General features: G+C 40.7%; 1 protein-coding gene across 1 annotated transcript; it reads right to left on the bottom strand.

Moving 5' to 3' along the window:
• Positions 1–16,685: 16,685 nt before the first annotated feature.
• On the bottom strand, positions 16,686–17,443 carry LOC148021618 (large ribosomal subunit protein eL30-like). Its single transcript, XM_087698082.1, has 5 exons — positions 17,389–17,443; positions 17,157–17,277; positions 17,005–17,105; positions 16,844–16,912; positions 16,686–16,723 (listed from the first exon to the last, which is right to left on the bottom strand). Exons 1-5 carry the CDS (start codon positions 17,441–17,443, stop codon positions 16,686–16,688), a joined length of 384 nt encoding a protein of 127 aa, XP_087554208.1.
• Between the last annotated feature and the right edge of the window lie 1,103 nt (positions 17,444–18,546).

Genomic DNA, 18,546 nt, shown 5'->3' with positions numbered 1-18,546 from the left:
TTCCTATGGTGGTAATGAGGGTTGCATGCCCTCCACTTGGAGGTGGGAATGGTCACACGACTTCTAAATGTGTGAGAGGAGGACCTGAGGAGCTTAGCCTATCAAACCCAACTCTTCTCCCTGTGCTTGACTATCATTGCTTGTGTGTGTTGATATTATCTATACAAGGTCACAAAATTCATTGTTTATTTATGTACATATTTACAAATCCATGTCACTTCACGAGGATAAAAACCAATTGTAGAACTCCGGATTGTACTGGAGTGTGGCACACACATCCAGTACTCGTGGCAGCTTACTCAATAACGATAGATATTTTGCAACATCGAGTAGCATGGCACCTTGTCTGAGTCTACTGGCAACATGTAACTCCTCCTCAGTGAGAACCTTATCAGCCATAGAGTTCTCTTGGCTAGTTCCAGCTAAGTACATACCCCAAATGGTAATCAGCACTCGAAAGGAAGTTGGTGCCACATAGGTTGGGTCTCTTTGAGACCGCCATTTGGCCAATCACTCCTCTAAGACTTGCATAATTTGGGCTCCTAGTTCGGCCATTGCAACACGGTTTTCAAACCAACGTTTTTCGAATTGACTTTGACCCTCTAATTGTCACTTTAGTTGCTCTATCTCTAAGAGATTTGGTTGGTAGAGCACATTATCGAATGTTACAGTTAAGTGTAGTTCATCGGCTTCTTCGTCACCAGAGGTGAGTCGCATGCATTTGTGCAGGAGCCTGTCATAGTGCTCGTCAAGATGTTCTTGATCTTCCCAGGATAGGGGAAATGGCAAGTATTCTTCAAGCTGCCCCTTAGGAAATGCACCCATGTCCGAAAGGATGTAGACATGTGCGAATACTTTGAGTTTAGCATCCAACTCAGTTAAGCATTCTGCAACACTTCTATGTTCAACGAGGGCTTGCTCGGTTTCTATCTCATGCAAGGCTCTAGGAGTTTCCCTAGGCTTTAGCATAGCTGGGGGCTCAGGCCTAGATGAGCAAGATTGGTCAACTCTAGGATTGCTTATGCTCTCGGGGTTTGCATGTTTCCCCTGAGGCTTTATTGTTGTGTCATGGTTCTCCTTAAATGTGACTGGTATAGATTTGTCACCCTATTGAGACAGTGTTGTATCCACTCTTGATTGGTCAAAGTGAGTTCTGCTGTCGGTGGATTGAGTGTTGCAAGCAACCGCTGATGATGATGGTTGCCTTGACTTATCAAAACACACAAATGTGTCCGAGGTTTCACCATTGTTAGGGGAGATGGCACTAGGTTCCTTAGTGGGTGGACTCAATGCTTTATTCCCAAGTTCTTCTATGCTCTTGGTCTCGATTGTCTTGGTATCTACCACCACTTGCAACTGCTATTGTTTCCGTTGTTTTGTCCTCTTTTTCTTGGACAATTGTAGTGTCTCCCTTAAGGACTCTGGACCCTGAACTATATCAATTGTTGATGTGCTTGGTTGGGCCTTAGTACTCTCTTTCTCTGGCGTGCTCTCATGGGACTTAGCTGTGACTTGTTGAACAGCCTTGCTAGGTTGATTGGTCAAATGCGTCCTCTCCTTGGTCACCTCTTTGAGATATTTCTCCTCAAGCCTAGGCTTTAGGTGCTTTGGAATTATTGGAGGTTCAAGGATGTTGGTTGTGACGCCTCTTCCATGGGTGAATTGCTAAGGACGTATTCAGCAAGGGGTGTCGTCACGGCCAAAGGCTGTGACTACTATGATCCTTGATTAGAAGTAGTAGCAGCTAGTTCAGTGGTCCAACTACTATTAGTAGATTGCAGTGTCAGGTCCTTAGGCAAATCGGAAGTGGTTATGTCTTTTATTGCCCTTTGAGCATTCACTGGTGCAGATCGAGCCTCAGTTAATCTAGCCACGGTGGGTTTCACAGGCATGTCTTTGGGTCAAGAGCTATGGGTGGTATCATGTTCCACCTCTCAAACATTTGGAAGCTTAGCTCGAGATAGAGATTGGGATTGAGCAGCTGCACTTGACGACTGCTGTTGTGCTTTCTATGTCCGTTTAGGGAAAAAGGGTGTAGGAGACTTGGGACTCCTAAGTGGCTTCGACATTGGCTGGAAGATTTGCCTGTGGCTATTAAATGATTTTACCATTTGCTTTGTTGAGCATTTAACCTTGCCATGAGCAATGTTGTGACTATGATGTATGTCATCCTCTTGGAAAATCAAAGGCTCCTTGAGCACTAGTGGTCTTTGTGCATGCTCAATGGTTACATCTGCCATCTGCTTATTAAGCATGGTAGGCTGAGGCTCTACACTTTGAATAGTCCCGTTTGGTTTCTTGATTTTGATCGTGAGGGGCTCCGTCACCCCAATGTTTTTAACTTGAGACTTGGTTTTTTGTTTAGATTTCCTCCTATGCTTCTTTGCTCTTGATACGATCTGGCCTTCACCTGATGGAGGAGGTTTAGCAGGGGGTTTTGGTATCCAAAATCCATCGGTTACCTGCGTAATACCCTTGAGCACGTAGCAACGCTTTGGATATCCATCTCGGCATTGTGCTAGCTCTCAATCAATGGCTTCGTTCGTCTATAAGGCTTAGGCTTCTTTTGTGGTCTTCTACGATATTTGTAAGTCCAAAGCATGTCCTTAGCATTGGCTCCTGACCTCCTTGTTTCAAGCATGGCCTCACTCACTGGTTCTCATTGTTTAACTTGTGCTTGTATCAACTCCTTCAACAGGTCCTTGCTCTCAGTACCTTCCTTGTCTTTCCCTCGAGGTTTGATGAGGTCACCCTTGCTAAAGGTTGTGACTATCTTCACACCCGATAGTGTCAAGTGTATCCTCTATGCTATGTAATCAGCCTCACACTTGGTCGCCCTTTTGAAGGGTCTTCCTAGGAGGGTTTCCTTCCCGCAATTAGCAATATTTGGAGGAACATGAAATAGGATAGACAAGCTTTCAATTTCAATTGTCGCAAGGATTTTGCACTTCCCTATAAGTGCTTGTGGGTGTCCCCCGTAAGGGCTAAGAGTTGCATTAGTCGATGTGAGCTCTGGTTGGCCTAATCGGGTCCATGCTTCATAGGTCAAGATATATAAATCTGCTCCTTCATCAATTCGAGCATCAATAGTGTACTTTCTTTTCGCGGTGAGTTTGACCCTAAGATAAGCAGGCAGTATTATGTCTTCATCTTTCGGGTCTTGGCTTATAAATTTAAGCCTTCTGGCAAATGCCCTTGAGTCCCCAACTGCATGACCAAATGTGGATTCTCCACTGATGTCTTGGATCCCCTATGCAGTGCTATTCAAGGTGCATCTATCGTTAGGATTGTCATATCTAGTCATCCTCGCCGTTGCAGCTTGATGTTGTTGCTTTCCGCTTTGACTAGATACAGTCTAAATGCAACACGTACATGTTTTTGCAGTGCGGCCTTTTTGCCCTTGTTGGCTAGATTGGCCCATTGAGGTTCTAGGGGTCTTTGTTTGTCTTTGTTTGGGTATAGGCTTTTGGTTGCTCTTTTGCAAGTGAGAATCCATGCGCATGTAGAGCCATTACTACACTAGGGTCTGATTTGGAGGACCTATCACGACGCGTGTTTTCTCTCCAACCTACTTGGGGGAGGTGCAGAGGGGGAAGAGCCCCCTCTACGAGGGTCCAAGGGGGGCAATCCCCCCCGGCCCGCAAGGCCGTTACAGTAAACACCATGCGCGATTTGAAGGACTGTTCGTAGCCAAGTTTTGAACTACTTGCTCTACATTTCAATCTAGTGATAGGTCTATGATGTGCTTTCAGGTCTACATGGTCTCTTGGTCAATTTCAAGGTCTACAAGTTAAGATTTGAAAAAATCCAAATTCGGCCCAACAAGTCTGAATTGTAGGGGCCAAATGCCTGATTCTGCCCGTTCGAGGGCCGAGGGCCGAATGAGAAAGGGCCGAATGTAACTGGTCCGGATGTCAAATTTGGCCAGTCCGAGTGTGCTTGTCTGAGGGCCGAGTGGCCGAGTGGGCTGAGGGCCGAGTCAAGTGGGCCGAGTGGTGAATTCGGCCGGGCCGAATGTCAACTTGTTCGAGTGGGGTTGGGCCAAGTCAACAAGGCCGAGGGCCGAATTTCAAAGTTGGTCCGAATGCTTCACTCGGATGGGCCGAGTGAAAGGCATCCGAGTGTAATTGGTTGAGGGCCGAATGGCCAAGTGGTTCGAGGGTCGAATGGCCAAGTGGTCCGAGGGCCGATTATGGGACTCGGCCCAGAATTGCCATCACTTAGACGGGCCAAGTGCGACACATTTGTTCATCGAACTTCAAAAAATTCATTGCGCCGAGCAATGGAGGCCTTCCTACTAGTCGAGCACCTCCAGAACCAACCTACTCATGTAGGGGAAGGTGTGGAATTACCTGGGCTAGGCAAATAACTCCTAAACAGATAGATTGAAGTGGATCCACGCGACAAAGCTCTCTCCTGCTCTCTTGAAACCCTCCAATGCAAAATGTGGCATTTCTTGCCACTCCTAACCCTTATCACCCTGCCCAAGCTTGTACTCACCTTAGTCTTGCTTCCCTTATTGACCTTTAACAAAAAAAATTATTTTTTGCCCTTGTTTTTCCTGTTTCAGTCTATTATATAGCAACAGAAAACCCTACTGTTTGCTCCAATGTTTTGCTCCTATCCTCCCTAAATGCAAGAAAAAATCATAAGGAAAATACTTACACTACTCCATCATGCTTTCCCAAGTCCAAAACAATAAAAACTACTTGCTAAGGAGATCGAATACCTCTTCAAACTCCCTCACTTCCTACCTATCTACCTCAATCACTAGTTCGGGGAAAGCCCTACTTCGATGCTCGATTCGAAGCGCGCAAGCGCTCAAGGCTTGAATCCCTTGGTCCAGGCAACAGAACCAAAATGTGGTAGCTTTCGCTCAACTGCCAAGACCCACTGACCGCTTATTGTTTCAAGCGTTCCAAGCCGAGCACTAATGGCTACCTCTCACATAGCTGATGGGCCATCCATATCTACGGGTATAGTGAGCTTACCTCCATGCCGATCGAGTTACCTCCTCTCCTGTGCACTCCAGTAGCTCCACGATCCAAGTACAAGCTTCAAGCAAGCTCCACACTCCAAGCTCCATTGCCGCGAGCAAGCCAAGAGAAGAGAAGAGAAGAGAAGAAGAGAGGAGAAGATGGAGAGCTTCTCCTCTCCGGTCCCTCACCCTCACACACTCACTCCCTCACACTCTCACACTCCCTCTCTCAAGCACAAGCTCAAGTAAGTAAGAACTAGAAGAAGAAAAAGAAGAAGAGAGCCACTTTTGGCCACACACAAGAATGAGCTTCTCATTCACTTTTCAACTTTATATACAAAATCCTAAATCCCCTTTGGCCGATCATCCCCTTATCCCCTTTTTTACATGGCCATGCCTAGGTTCTTTTTCCCATTGTCCTTCTATCTTTCTAGCTTCCTTCCTACTGCCCATCTACCTTTATAAATTGCACAGGTGAGAGCCTGGCGCTCTTTAAATTAAACCACAATGCGCTTGCGCTCTTTTACAAAAGTATTGACTTACGTTTTTTTCCTGTGCACCTTTTTCCTTTATTTAAGACTTTGCTACACTTTTTGTGCTTCCATATTTTTCTTGGCGCGCCTTCATTTTCCGTTTCATATTTTCCTTGGCCTTTGTCTTTTGCTTTAGATTTTTCAAATTTTCCACCTTGTTCGTCTGACGATTAACACTCATGATACCCTATAATATCCCAAGAGTGACTATAAACTCTACACGTAGTCTCCTCATAAGTAAGAGACTCACTAGATTTTGTCACCATAACATAATCTATGGAGAGTGTAAATCGATTAACTAACATCTATTTCTTGTAGACCATCACAAAATAGACTATGGGGGCTGTACATCCTATCCAACACCATGATTATGGGCCACTGAAATATGAGTTTTAGGCTATCTAGTTGGCTACATGGTAATATGAGGCTCATCCTAAAAGATCACCCTACATACCTTAACTACATGCTCATATTACTTTTGCATCTTCTTCTCATGGAAAATTACATCATGGAAGCGTGTAATCTTACAAGCCTACAGATCCCATAGGTGATAGCCCATCTCATCTACATCCCCATAATCAAGAAAGATGTATTTTACTAACTAAGAATCTAGCTTATTGTATTTGTTCTTAGGTACATAGCAAAAAGCCTCACATCTAAAGACTGTAAGATGTGCATATGAGAGAGGTTTTCCAGACTATACCTCCTCTACAACTTGACAAGCCAATAGCAATGCATGGGATTTTGTTTATCAAATGTATTGCAGTAGTAATTGCATCATCCCAAAAATGCCACAATAAGCCTACCTAGCTTACTCTCTCTTGAATCATCATGTTCATACGCTCCTCCAACACCATTCTAGGGTGGGATCTAGGGGGCAATCAATTGACGCTTAATAGCTCTCTCATTACAAAATTATTCAAATGATTTAGAGATATATTCACTCACATTGTTAGATCTTATGCATTTCATCCTATGTCTAGACTAGTTCTCAACAAGAGCAAGCCAATGTTGAAAGATAGATAAGACTTTCAATTTTTGCTTTAAGAGAATATGCCAACATGGTCTATAGATTCAAATATAAGAAAGGAATAGAGGTTGCCAGCCTTGGCACCTTAAGCAAAGAAAAGATTCCCACATGTAATCTTCCATGCAGAATCACCAAAAGATATATGACAGCCTACATTATTCAACGATCTAGCAAAAAGTAGCCTTTTGGTTAAAGCCAAAATATGGCATACATCATGCAAAATAAAAATGTTGCCTAAAGCAAACTGCAGAGCCCTACATCCCCAATGCCAATGATATTCAATGCCAAGTCATTTCCTAGTCTAATAGAACTTGTCATGCTATGATAGGAGTGAAACCAATCTATATTCAAGGTAACATGGAAAGAAGCCCCTAAATCAAGTAGCCCCAACACTAAGAAAAAGTGGACAAGGCATCAGCTAATTGACTAGCATCAAGAGAAGAAGCTACCAAGATATACTCATCATTGGACTTATCTTGCACTACATTTATCTCCTCAATCTTTACCTTGAACTCACTAGGGACAAGACTGCAATCGTCAGACTTTTTCTACATTTTTCCCTTGCCTCTCTCTTCGTGCTTATTATCACATATCTTATGGCACTATGGCTAAATATGATTCTACTAACAATAATATGTAAGAGAAACCTTATGACCACGGAACTTATTGTAAGACTACCCGCAAGATGACTAAGACCTCTATGAGTCTCTACCACTATTGTCATTTTTGCTCTTACCATCATGTTTGCCGCCCCCCCCCCCCCCCCCTTATAATCAATGCATAAGTGCATGCAATCCACATTCTTTTTGTTTATCTCTTTTGTGAGTAAGGCATCCTTAACATCCCACAGTTTCAAACTATCCTTCGGCATATTAGCACACATGGCAATATGAAAAGCATCCTATGACTCAAGAAGTGTCACAAGCAAGAATAAGGGAGGAACATTATCCTTGTGAAGTCAATTGGTTGAAAATCAAATGAAAGTCGTTCAAATACACAGACACACTAGTCCCTTCCTTCATGCAAAGGTCTATGCATTGTTTCAACCAATATATCTATTAAATAGGACTTTCCTTTTCATAAAGATTGCATATCTTTTCCCATAATTGGAAAGCATTATCCTCAAGTGCCAAAACATTGAACTAAACATGTTTAGACAATGCCAATATAAGAGTAGATTTACATAACTCATCCAACTTATCCCAAGTATCGTAATCAATGCCTTTGGGCTTTGCACTCTTGGTTTTCAAAGGCCAAACGTGCTTCTTTTAAATCAGTACTTATCATATCTGCATCTTCCAATAGGTAAATTAGTGCCATCAAGCTTTTCAATATTGAAAATGGCACTATCATTCGAAGAACCAGATGTAATGACAGGATACTAATGCAAAACTCAAGAGTACAGAATATTGTAAATGACTAGATAATATTCCCAAAACTCAACCAAAGTAAGGGCAAAATAGGAGGGATAAGCAAAATAAAGAGTTATCCCACTAATTTCAAGTTACATATTGTCAAATCCAAGTATCTGCTCTCATAAAGAATGCTAAAAACTATAATTACAACACAACTGTAATAAATGCAACAATATGGCAAGAATCAATTGTGGGAAATTGATCAAGGAAAGCCAAGCTCCCATTGCCAAGAATATTTGGGAATAACTAGGATATCTAAAAGAAACTAGTAGTGAATATGCATATAATCGGTAGGAAGATCTATCACAACCTCAATGTGTCAGTAAACCATACATATAGTAGGCATAAACATCATGCATGTATTAGGTCTTAGGGGTAACATAAGAGAACTGCCAAGTGCACAACTAACTGGCAAAAGGTATTGTAGCTCCACACATAGCCAAGAAGCATGTATACATTACTAACATCGTGTTGATAGGGTTAAGTGTCAGCATCCAATATATGTAATCGAATCAGCCCACTAGTAGGGTAACTGTATTCACTGACAAGAGTTTCACTCTGTCAAGAGATCGAGCTCAATTGCATAAAACCCAAAGCTCAAATGCCAATAACAAGTAGCTCAAAGTAGCTCCCACTAAAGCAAATTCAAATGGTAAATGAGTGGTGTAAGCTTAATGCATCTATGTGACCATCCAAATTCCAAGATACATCAAGAGTATGTCAAAGAGCATAAGTCTGAATAAGTCATTGGGCTTGTAATTGATAAGCACTAAAGAAACCAAAGCATATAGCTGAAGCTCCAAGACATGTAATCAAGCTTAAATACAAAGCTCAAAGTATTTCATGAGCATAGCCAGGTGCATACATGGCAACCACATATCAATGCATTCAAGTGCTATACCCATTTATAATAGTTCTCTAAAATCTAAGCTAAATGAGCTCAATACAAGCCATAAAGCATCAAAAGACATTTTCCAAGCATGTACCAATGGCATGGGTACCAATAAGCATGAAGAGAAGCATAGACAAGCTTCAAACTCTAATGAAAACCTTTCACAGACCTATGTTACAATAGGTCTACTATTGCATACATCATATGGTATGGTTATTGCTACTGCAACATAAGATCTAAGTGCCTAGATGCTTCAAGAAGATTACCAAGGTTGATTTCCAAATGCTAGGGGCCAGAAGAGGCAATAGAAGTGAACTATCAATCTGGGACAACAAGCTAAAAAAGCCACACATGCTACGCCAACAAGGACAAAGATGTGTGAACCATAATAGGTCTCAACCAAGATGTAATGGTGTCTTTTCAATCCTTGGAACAAGCTTGAGAAGATCAAGAAACAATGGAACAACAAAGCATATCTTGTCAAGTTGAAGCCAGAACCTAAGTCGGAGCACACAAATCGAAGCACGAGCAAAGCAAGAGTTATGGCAGATGAACCAAGAGAGCAAGAGAGAGGGACATTGTATGTGGGAACTCCAACTATCACAATGTGTGAATAGCCCTTATTCAATAGTCACTTAAAGAATAAATAATAAAGCAATAGTGTGATAGGCACGCGCCATCTACAATGTATAGGTGTACAATCATGATACAATGTACAACCATGTGGCCACATTGTGTGTAGTAAATACAGGGCAGTGTAGGCACAAGCACCTTTACCCCCAACATAACATATTTATCTAATGCACCTTTGGTGGCACAATTTTGATAGCCCATCAAGAGATAGACCTAGGCAATACCATTCGAAATTCCTTTGGAATATCATGGACTTTTCTACCTAGGATTGGACGGTGAACCCCAATCAAGCGAGGTAGAGAAGATATCAGTTGGAATCCTGATGGTGTAATCCCTAGTCGTTGCAGTATTTATAATGCTTTGGAATAGTTCAGCAATCTCCTTCTTGATTTTACTTCTCTTTCCTCTTTGGAGCATCTAGTACTCGAACGTTTGATGGAGGTCTGCACGTCATGTGTTGCTAATTTTTGGGCATTTCTTTGAACCTGCCAACAAAGATCCACTTTAAGTTTAGGGAGCCAATCAACATCTTTACCATTAAATACTTTTTCATTGTGAACAAGCCATATGGACCATAGAAATATTCTGCATATCAAGGTCCACAAGGAGGGGGAGAGACCGTTTGCTTCACCCACCATAGGAGGATTTCTTTCCATGCCAGTTTATATGGATGGCCGGGGAGATGAACTCTTGTAACCAGTTGACATAACACCTGTTACCTGGGAATAAAATAAAAAGGTGCACGATGGTTTCTTTATCCCTCTTGCACCGTGGACAAAGGCCATTGCCTATCCCAATATGTTTTGCTTTGACTTGGGTCCAAACCGCCTTATGGAGTATGAGCCATAACAAATGAGAGATCTTTGGGGGAAGGTAGGGGGCCCATATTTGTTGAAAATGATATTCCCATTAACAACTATTGCAGTTAAGAAGCCATCTCTAATTGAGGGCAGTGATCAATTTACTGTTGTCCCTGGGTAAGTTGGGCAGAGGGAGCAAAGAGGACTTGGTGTTCCACCCGAAATCCTTCGCTTAACTTGCACATTACACTGAATAAGCATTGGGTTAAAATCTTGCCAGATTCTTTTCTGGTCTTGAATGAACCTTAAGTCATCGTTGTTCAGCCTGTACTGCCTTTTGAGCTCTTCCGGATCCCTCCAAATCCTATTGTCCTTGTCCCAAATGTCCAACCACATTTTGTTTCCTTTCCTGTTAAGTTTGGAGGCTATCCCATACTAATGAGGTTCAATTGGAGGAAGAGTGAGTCTTAGCCAAATGGAGTCTCTTCCAATCCATATCCTTGACTTTTGGGCCTCATGGATGGTTACCAGCCTTTTATATTGCTGCCATACTTCCCAAATACATTTGACCAGAGGGGATGTAGTGCGGGATTTATACTTGTATGGGGAGAATACTATGGTGTGGATTGGTAGGTCTTTAAAACAGGAGCGGTGATCGACATTGAAATCTTGAACCTAATTGAGTAGAAGGATTGCCTAGTCCTCCTCTTGGTGAAGCATGCATCTGATGACCCATTTTATAGGTAATTTCTCGAATAGAGAGAAGAGGTCTATAAGCCCCAATCCCCCTTTGTCTTTGGAGAGGGTGCACGTGTTCCGAGCAACTTTGGGACATTTATACTTATAAGGGTCTCCCCCCCCCCCCCCAAAAAGTTCCTAAATAAGGATTCAAGTTGTTTGAGGAACCCTTTGGGGGGTCACCAACATGCTAGGAAGTGGACACAAGTAGGAATCATGATGTGCTTGAGAATAACACTGCGTGAAGCAATTCCTTGTGGGAAACCTCTCCATCTTTCTAGCTTAGAATGGATTTTTTTCATTACCCATTGCCATCTTTGTTTAAGTGTCGCTCCAAAGCCCATTGGGATACCTAATAATTGAAAAACCTCTCCTTCTAGGATTATTTGGCAATCAGTGTCCAGGATCCATTGAGGAGGGGCCTGGATAAGAGTTCTAACTCCTGTTTTGGTATGGTTGATTTTGGAGTCTGAGGCTAAACAGAATATGTCCATGCAGTTCCAAAAGGTGAGGATGGACTCTGCATCGTTATTGAGTGTAGCATTAGTGTCATCTACAAATAGGTTAAGTATCATTTCTTTTTTATTGGGTAGTTTGATGCCCCTGATTTTACCCTAAAGTCTAAAGTGCTCTAAGAGCTAGCCTAATCCGTTTGCAACTATCACAAAGAGGAGAGGTGCTAGAGGACATCCTTGCCGGATGGACTTGCACAAACGGAATGACTCCGTTAGTTCGCCATTGACTGAGATGGCTGTGGTAGCATTCCCAAGCAGAATAGAGACAAAATTGGCATACTTCCTACCTAATCACATGTCTACTAAGGATTGTAGTGTATAATCCCACTCTAGCCTATCATAGGCCTTATCAAAATCTATCTTGAGAAACATGAAGTCCTGATGTTGTTTCTCTGCATATTCCACTCCCTCCCTCAAACTGATGATAGCATCCAGTATGTAGTGGCCCTTAACAAAGCCTTTTTGCTCCTTCTATATCCAAGCTTGTAGGTGGTGTACCAGTCTCCTTGCCAAGGCCTTGGCGAAGACCTTGTAAGCGGAGTTGAGACAAGTTATGGGCTGCCAATTGCTCATCAGCCGCTCCTTAGCTCCCTTCTTATGAATTAGTTTAACCACCCCTTGGTTAATTGTGATAGGGAGAACCCCATAATGGACTACTTCAGCCCATACCTCGATAAGGGGCATGAGCAAAAAGTTTTTGAATCCTTGAAAGAATTCGTTGGAAAGCCCACCAAGGCCCGGGGATTTTCCCTTAGCTAAAGAATCAATCGAGTCTGCTATCTCAACCGCTGAAAGGTCCATGCCCAAAATTGGAGTTAATTCGGGTGGGAGAACTTTTTTTCTATATCAAGAAATCGTGGCTTCAGAGGCTGTCTGCTCTAATGTAGGTTTGTTTGTTTTCCCAAAAGGGTCAAAAATGGTTAAAGGTGACCATTAGGTTTTCTACTTGGTCTGAGGCAAAGGTACAATTAGGTTTTTCCGATAGGGGAAGCCTCTCTTTGGCCTGCTTGGCCTTCAAGATACTGAAATTTACCTTAGCCTGTCTATCCGTGTGGTCTGACCACTAATCTCAAAAAAAAAAGGTGTAAATTTTTAGCTTCTAAGGCCTCTTCTTGTCTAAGGGCCAGCCTTCTAGAGAGAAGCAGATCCTGAAAGTGAGGTTCCCCTTTAGTTATTTCTATCTTGTATGAAAGAGATTTCCTAATACAATTTTGCCCAGATGCTCTTGCCTTACCCTTGTTTGTGTTTGTTTTGCCCTACTAAGAAGTTTTTGGCTTTCTTTGATGGCAGCTACCTAGGTTTGGGTTGGTGGGCTACCTGTCATTGGGAAATGATTGGACCATATGGTTTGAATTCCCTTACGAACATGATGGTATTTAAATATGTCTGGGTCCGCGTGGAACTAGGCCGCTCTACATGAGGCAAATGACGCTAGTGAGAAGGAAGAGATCACTAGTTTATGATCCAACATTGCTATGTGTGTGATGTGGTTTGGGTATAGTCAGCAAAGGATGTGAGGACAATTATAGATAGATAACACCCATCTAGATGAGTTTTTCTCATAAATGGTAGGTCAATGGTGATAGGGTGTGCCATTGATGGTATGAAGTGGATTGCATATTACAAAATAGTGATAATGACAAGTGAATTAAAAATTTTGGGGGGAGAGAAAAATGAAGGAATTTTGGATACAAAGAGAGGATAATGAAAAAATTGAGAGAGAGAGAGAGAGAGAGAGAGATGAAAAAAATTTGAGAGGAAGAGAAAAATTTTGGAGAGAGGAGAGAGAAAAATAGAGAGACGGAGGGGGGAATCAGAGAGAGAAAGAGGGAAAAATTTTAGAGAGAGAGAAAGAGGGAAAAGAAATTAGAGAGGGATGGGGAGGGAGAAGAAATAATAAATAGAGAGAGAGAGAGAGAGAGAGAGGAATTGTGGAAAGAGAGAGAGGGGAAGAGAGAAAAAAATTGGAGAAAGAGGGGGGAAGAGAGAGGAGGACAGAAAATTTTGAGAAAGAGAGAGATGGGGGGAAGAGAGAAAATTTGGAGAGAGAGAGAGAGAGAGAGGAAGAGAGGAGAAAAAAAAGAGGGAAAATGGAGATAGAGATAGACATGGGAAGAGAGAGAAACTTTGGAGAGAGAGAGAAACAGAGGAGAAAGAAAAAAGAGGGAAAATGGAGATAGAGAGAGAAAGTTAAAAATCTAGGGAGAGAGCAAAAAATTTGGAGAGAGAGAGAGAGAGAGAGAGAAAGTGAAGTTGGTGTGCAATCGGGAAGCAAAGTTGATGTGCAATAATGTGAAGTTCACACGGCAACTTTGCTTCCCTCAACACTACTTCACAATAGTGGCATAACATTCCATGCACAAGAAGCATGCAAGGAATGCTAGTATACACCAAAGTAAAATGATTGCAAGAATTTCTTGCTACAAGTGAAATCATATAAGGCATCACAAAAAGGATTGTCTCTCTTTAATTTGAATTGAATAGATTTTGTTAATTGAACTAAATTGTTTGTTGCATATTTTCCCATGGTTGAGCATCCAGGGGTGTTTGAATTGTAGTATTGGAGGTAGTACTTGCAAGTTTACCCATTGATGTGTTAGGCATGTTTGTTTAAGAATTACTAATCATCAATACCATGTTCTTAAGACGAGTCTTGTGATATGGCACTTAATATGTGAGGTTTCACTTGATCCTACTCATTTAAAAAATTGTAGGTATGGCTAAATGCTAATATCTTAATGGAGAGTCAAGTGTTGGTAATCTTAGTGTTCAATAAGAGAGCTCGAGTAGAGCTCTATCCTACCTTGATCCCTCTTAGCCTTCCATAGTGTTTGCTACAAACAACACTAGCTAACTTATCACTGCATCTTTACATTATATATTGTTTTATTTATCTAGAGTGGTTCTCTCAAAAAATTTTGCAACTTCTCTGCACGACCAATAGCATGGTTTTGTATTATCAATGGTAAGTAGGTCTACTTTTAATGTGCATTGGGATGGTTTAATCACCAACCTTGTTGTGATATGTGCTACCATTATTTGTTTCTCCTTCAGTCTATTAGCTCCTTGTGGTACTTTTCTTCTATATATTATTTTCAATACAGGTATGGAAAGGTTCCAAACCTCTAGAAAGCTTTTCGAATATCCAAAAAGCTCCATAAACCTACACCATAGTCAAAATTTGATTTAAATTTCAAATTTCCTTTGTCTCTCTCGCAACCAAGCCTATCTTGCTTTATTACACTTTCTCCCTCTTTATCCTTTTAGCAAGAATTTCACTTCTATCTCTGCCCATACTATGGTCACATGGTGGTTGAGCACTAAGCCTCTCTCTCTCTCTCTCTCAAAATGTCCCTAGGTAGTCCAAATGTAGGCAAATGGGTAGGGACATGTGGGCACAACTGTGCTAGGCAAATCAAGGAAAGTTAGGTGACAAACAGAATGTGTGGCTCATAGGTTGGCAGAGGTGGATAGGTGGGAAACCTTGACAAATAGGCCCCAACAGCACTCAAATAGGGGATATATCTCGGGGGGGGTCACTATGTATAGATCCTATATATGATGTGTGTTCATGGCATGTTTTATATATCCCTATGTAACCTTTTTTGTGATTTTTTTTAACCCTTCTGTAACTTCTTACCATAATTTATAAATCCCTTACTGTAAATTTATTTTTTCAGAAAAGAATTTAGCAAATCCTTATGTAATAAATACAAAACACTATTTTTATCATAAAATTGATCACAACTAGCTCTTGAGGGTTCATAAAAGAGTTTAGCTTTTTAGTGATGATGAAGCTTTGCAAAATATCTTCATGATATATAACATCCAACTGTAAAATTTAGAATTTTATGAATAAAGTTAGGGTTTTGAAAAAAAATCCAAATAGAGACACTAGATGTACAATGCACACATGCTAGTAAGCTAGTTGCTCAACTCTATCGTAGAGCCAACCTTGTGGTCTTTAATTATAAAAATTGAAGTAGAAATATCAGAATACACATCTTGACCATCCTAGTACTACCTTAGGGCTCTCTTAATTGCAATATTTATCTTGGAGTTGTCATATTGTGATAGCAATGGGCTATCATTACATCTTTTGCATCTAATTCATCTTAAATTTTTTTCTCTACCATTCCTACAAAGCACATCATGTGCATGTAATACATACACACACAATAACAATATATGACAAATGCTTGATGAGAGAACTGTGTATAGATAAATAAGAATGATATGAGCTTGTGTTCTTCTCATCTCAAGGATTGGGAAAATTGAGCTTTTGAAGCATCTCTGAGAATGTGTTGTATCCAAGACAGATCCTAAACACAAGAGTAGTCCATCTATGATTCAAGAATGATGCCACCCAATTGTGTGGCTGTCTAGACAGAAAAAATACAGCTATGATGGTTGGTTGGTAGCATGGCAGACATTCAATTTGTTCAAGCTTGTTTTTTTACTAAAACTTTCAATTTCCCACCACAATTATAGCGACAATTACACAATTACAGTGACAAGACAATCTAGAAGCACTATATTCTAACAAAAGGCATTACCTGAACTGCAAATTCAAGCATGGGACTTGCAATTCTATTGGCATATTGTGTTGTTGAAGAAGGGATCTCTTGCCAATACACATGTTTGCAATTGTGAAAAAGGAAGATAATCACATATGCACAACACTACACCCCAGACAAAACATGTTTGATTACCAAAGTGCTTTGGTTTCCCAACTAAGAAAATACAAGGTGTTCCTCTTTGTTCTCTTGGATGAGAGTACAAGACTATATAGCACTTGCCATTGTAAAACTTTCCATACTTGCTTAAAGGTGTAGCCTCTTTTGAGTTTGACTTTATATGCCAAACTTGAGAAAGTCTAATTGTTGATTCCCTATAGTCATGCCCTGCCATAAAAAATATTAGCCACGGATATACACACAAAAAAACTAACATAAGTAAAAGTAGATATTCTGCTAAACGTCCAACAAAATAAACTCCACATTCAAAAACAAGAATGCTCAATTTCAAAATTCAACTTAATCATATCCTGGAAAATTTTGCAAATCCTAAAATTCAAAAATGAAGGCTTGGCTAATGCTCAAAATTGCCTACAGGGTTTGCTTTCTCAAGCTTGTTCAAGAAGTATACCCCCTATTCTGCTGGCATTGTCCTGATAATATCAGAATCACCTGAGATCATCAATAACCAAGTAACTATCAGGAGCTTGATCATGATAGATTTACATGTATGTATGAAATGGTAAGCTGCATAAGTTTCCATCAATGATTGTGTAAAAGAGTATGACTTACCAAGATTAGTGATGCTAAGACAGCACACTCTGTAATACCTTCCACAAGCAATGCCAAGATCTACATTGTCTGCGTATAACACATACAAAGTGATCCAATGAGAATCAAAGAAGCTACTCTAAAAATTTTGTTAAAATATGAAACGGTAGGTTTAAACTCACTTCCAGTATAATGATGTATGCCAGTCTTTGAAAGCATCCCATAATACTCAATTTTTGACTTTCTCAAAGTTGGGCAGTTGTTTGCAATAATGATCAATTTACTTGCATATCAAAAATGTTTACCATTTAGCAAAGCAAAGCACCAATCAAACCCTGAAGTGCAATTGAATAGATATGTACCCTTGCCACCACGCAATGACTTCAATGTAGCTTTATATCCCAGAGTGTACTTTCCACTCTTCATAACAAGTGCAAGCCTATTGTTAATACTTTCTTACTATGACATTGGATCTCATGCCATGGATCCCCATTCACACATTGCCTGATAACAATTTTATAACCACCACTAGACAAGAATATTTAGAAGCTTGTATAATAGATTACGCCTTACCATGTCATACATTGATCCTTTAGGCATAAGGACTTGCTCATCCTCCATGTAGCCCTCTTCTTGCTTCCTACAACTAAAATTACAAATCCTCAAAGTTTTGAGCTTCGGTTCAAGCATGCACTAGTCATATGCACTCCACTTGCATTTTACTTCCTTACTGCTAGGATACTATTGCTTAAAAGTTCTTCCTACTAGTTGAGTTCTGACTTGTGCTCGGACTTAATTTGGATACTCCAGGTGGATAGCTTGCTCTTCATGCTAAGGGACTCATGTGTTCTGCTGCTGCTCCCTGTTCATGGATATTATTTCCAATCATCACTTACCATTGAACCCACATTGGAGGTCTAAGAGGCTATACCGGCATTCTCAATCCTCCCAAAGCATGCTCTATACAATTACTCGATGCTAACTTAAAGCATCTGTTAGCAAATAAATAGAGCTACATCATTGGTAAATTACAAGCTTGATGCTATACTTGTGTTTTTAGACCTTCCAATGTGCAATCTATAGGGTTGCTCCAAGCTCATTATTATACCAAACATAATGCAAGAACTTTCAAGATATTTAGAACTACCATAAACATAAACTAAAAGAAACTTCATAATATAAGCCCATAGCTCACTTTGGATTGCACCTCATAATAGATTGATGATAGACCTCCTTGGGAAGAAGCTTGTATGCCACCACATTGAAGTTAATGGAGGACAAAGGATTATTTTTGTAATCCTCGTGCTGGTCAAGGTTGTTTACAGAATGCCCATAATGTCAAGCCAATCCTCTACATAGATGATCTTCGAGTAGCTGCTTCCATCAATTTTGTGGCATCACATGGTAGTCATTCTAGACACCTAAACAGCCATCTGCTTTCATATAATAAAGTAGTTAGTGTCCCACACAATAGCAACATGATAAAAAGTCATCATGAAATTGATTTTTTAGTTGCAGTAAGGGTCAAGCTTTCATGGATGGCTCCTCAGCAGCATTGAACCAACAATAGGATTCTTCTAGAAAAGCTTTGCAAGCTTTCTCTTCTTCTTTAAATTGTTTCAATACTCCCCTCATGACCAGAGCATATGTGCTAGTACCTCTGAGGAGATGGATAGATTCTGGCAGCTCTCTCTAAGAAGAAATTGAGGTCTCACTCCTTGAAA

The sequence above is a fragment of the Lygodium microphyllum genome, chromosome 17 (genome assembly GCF_053477565.2).
Source record: "Lygodium microphyllum isolate KBCC chromosome 17, Lygodium_microphyllum_v1.1.10, whole genome shotgun sequence".
Taxonomy (NCBI): domain Eukaryota; kingdom Viridiplantae; phylum Streptophyta; class Polypodiopsida; order Schizaeales; family Lygodiaceae; genus Lygodium; species Lygodium microphyllum.
Note: the sequence above shows the minus strand (reverse complement) of the source record. Positions and strands in the feature narration are given on the sequence as shown.

Excerpts from the sequence above, each read along its gene's own strand:
- LOC148021618 (XM_087698082.1), bottom strand. The coding sequence starts at position 17,443 with ATGGAGGATGAGCAAGTCCTTATGCCTAAAGGATCAATGTATGACATG. Across the intron at positions 17,278-17,388 it reads AATGTATGACATGGTAAGGC|AAAGTATTAACAATAGGCTT; the intron begins GTAATCTATTAT and ends TGTCATAGTAAG. Across the intron at positions 17,106-17,156 it reads CTATTCAATTGCACTTCAGG|TAAATTGATCATTATTGCAA; the intron begins GTTTGATTGGTG and ends TTGATATGCAAG.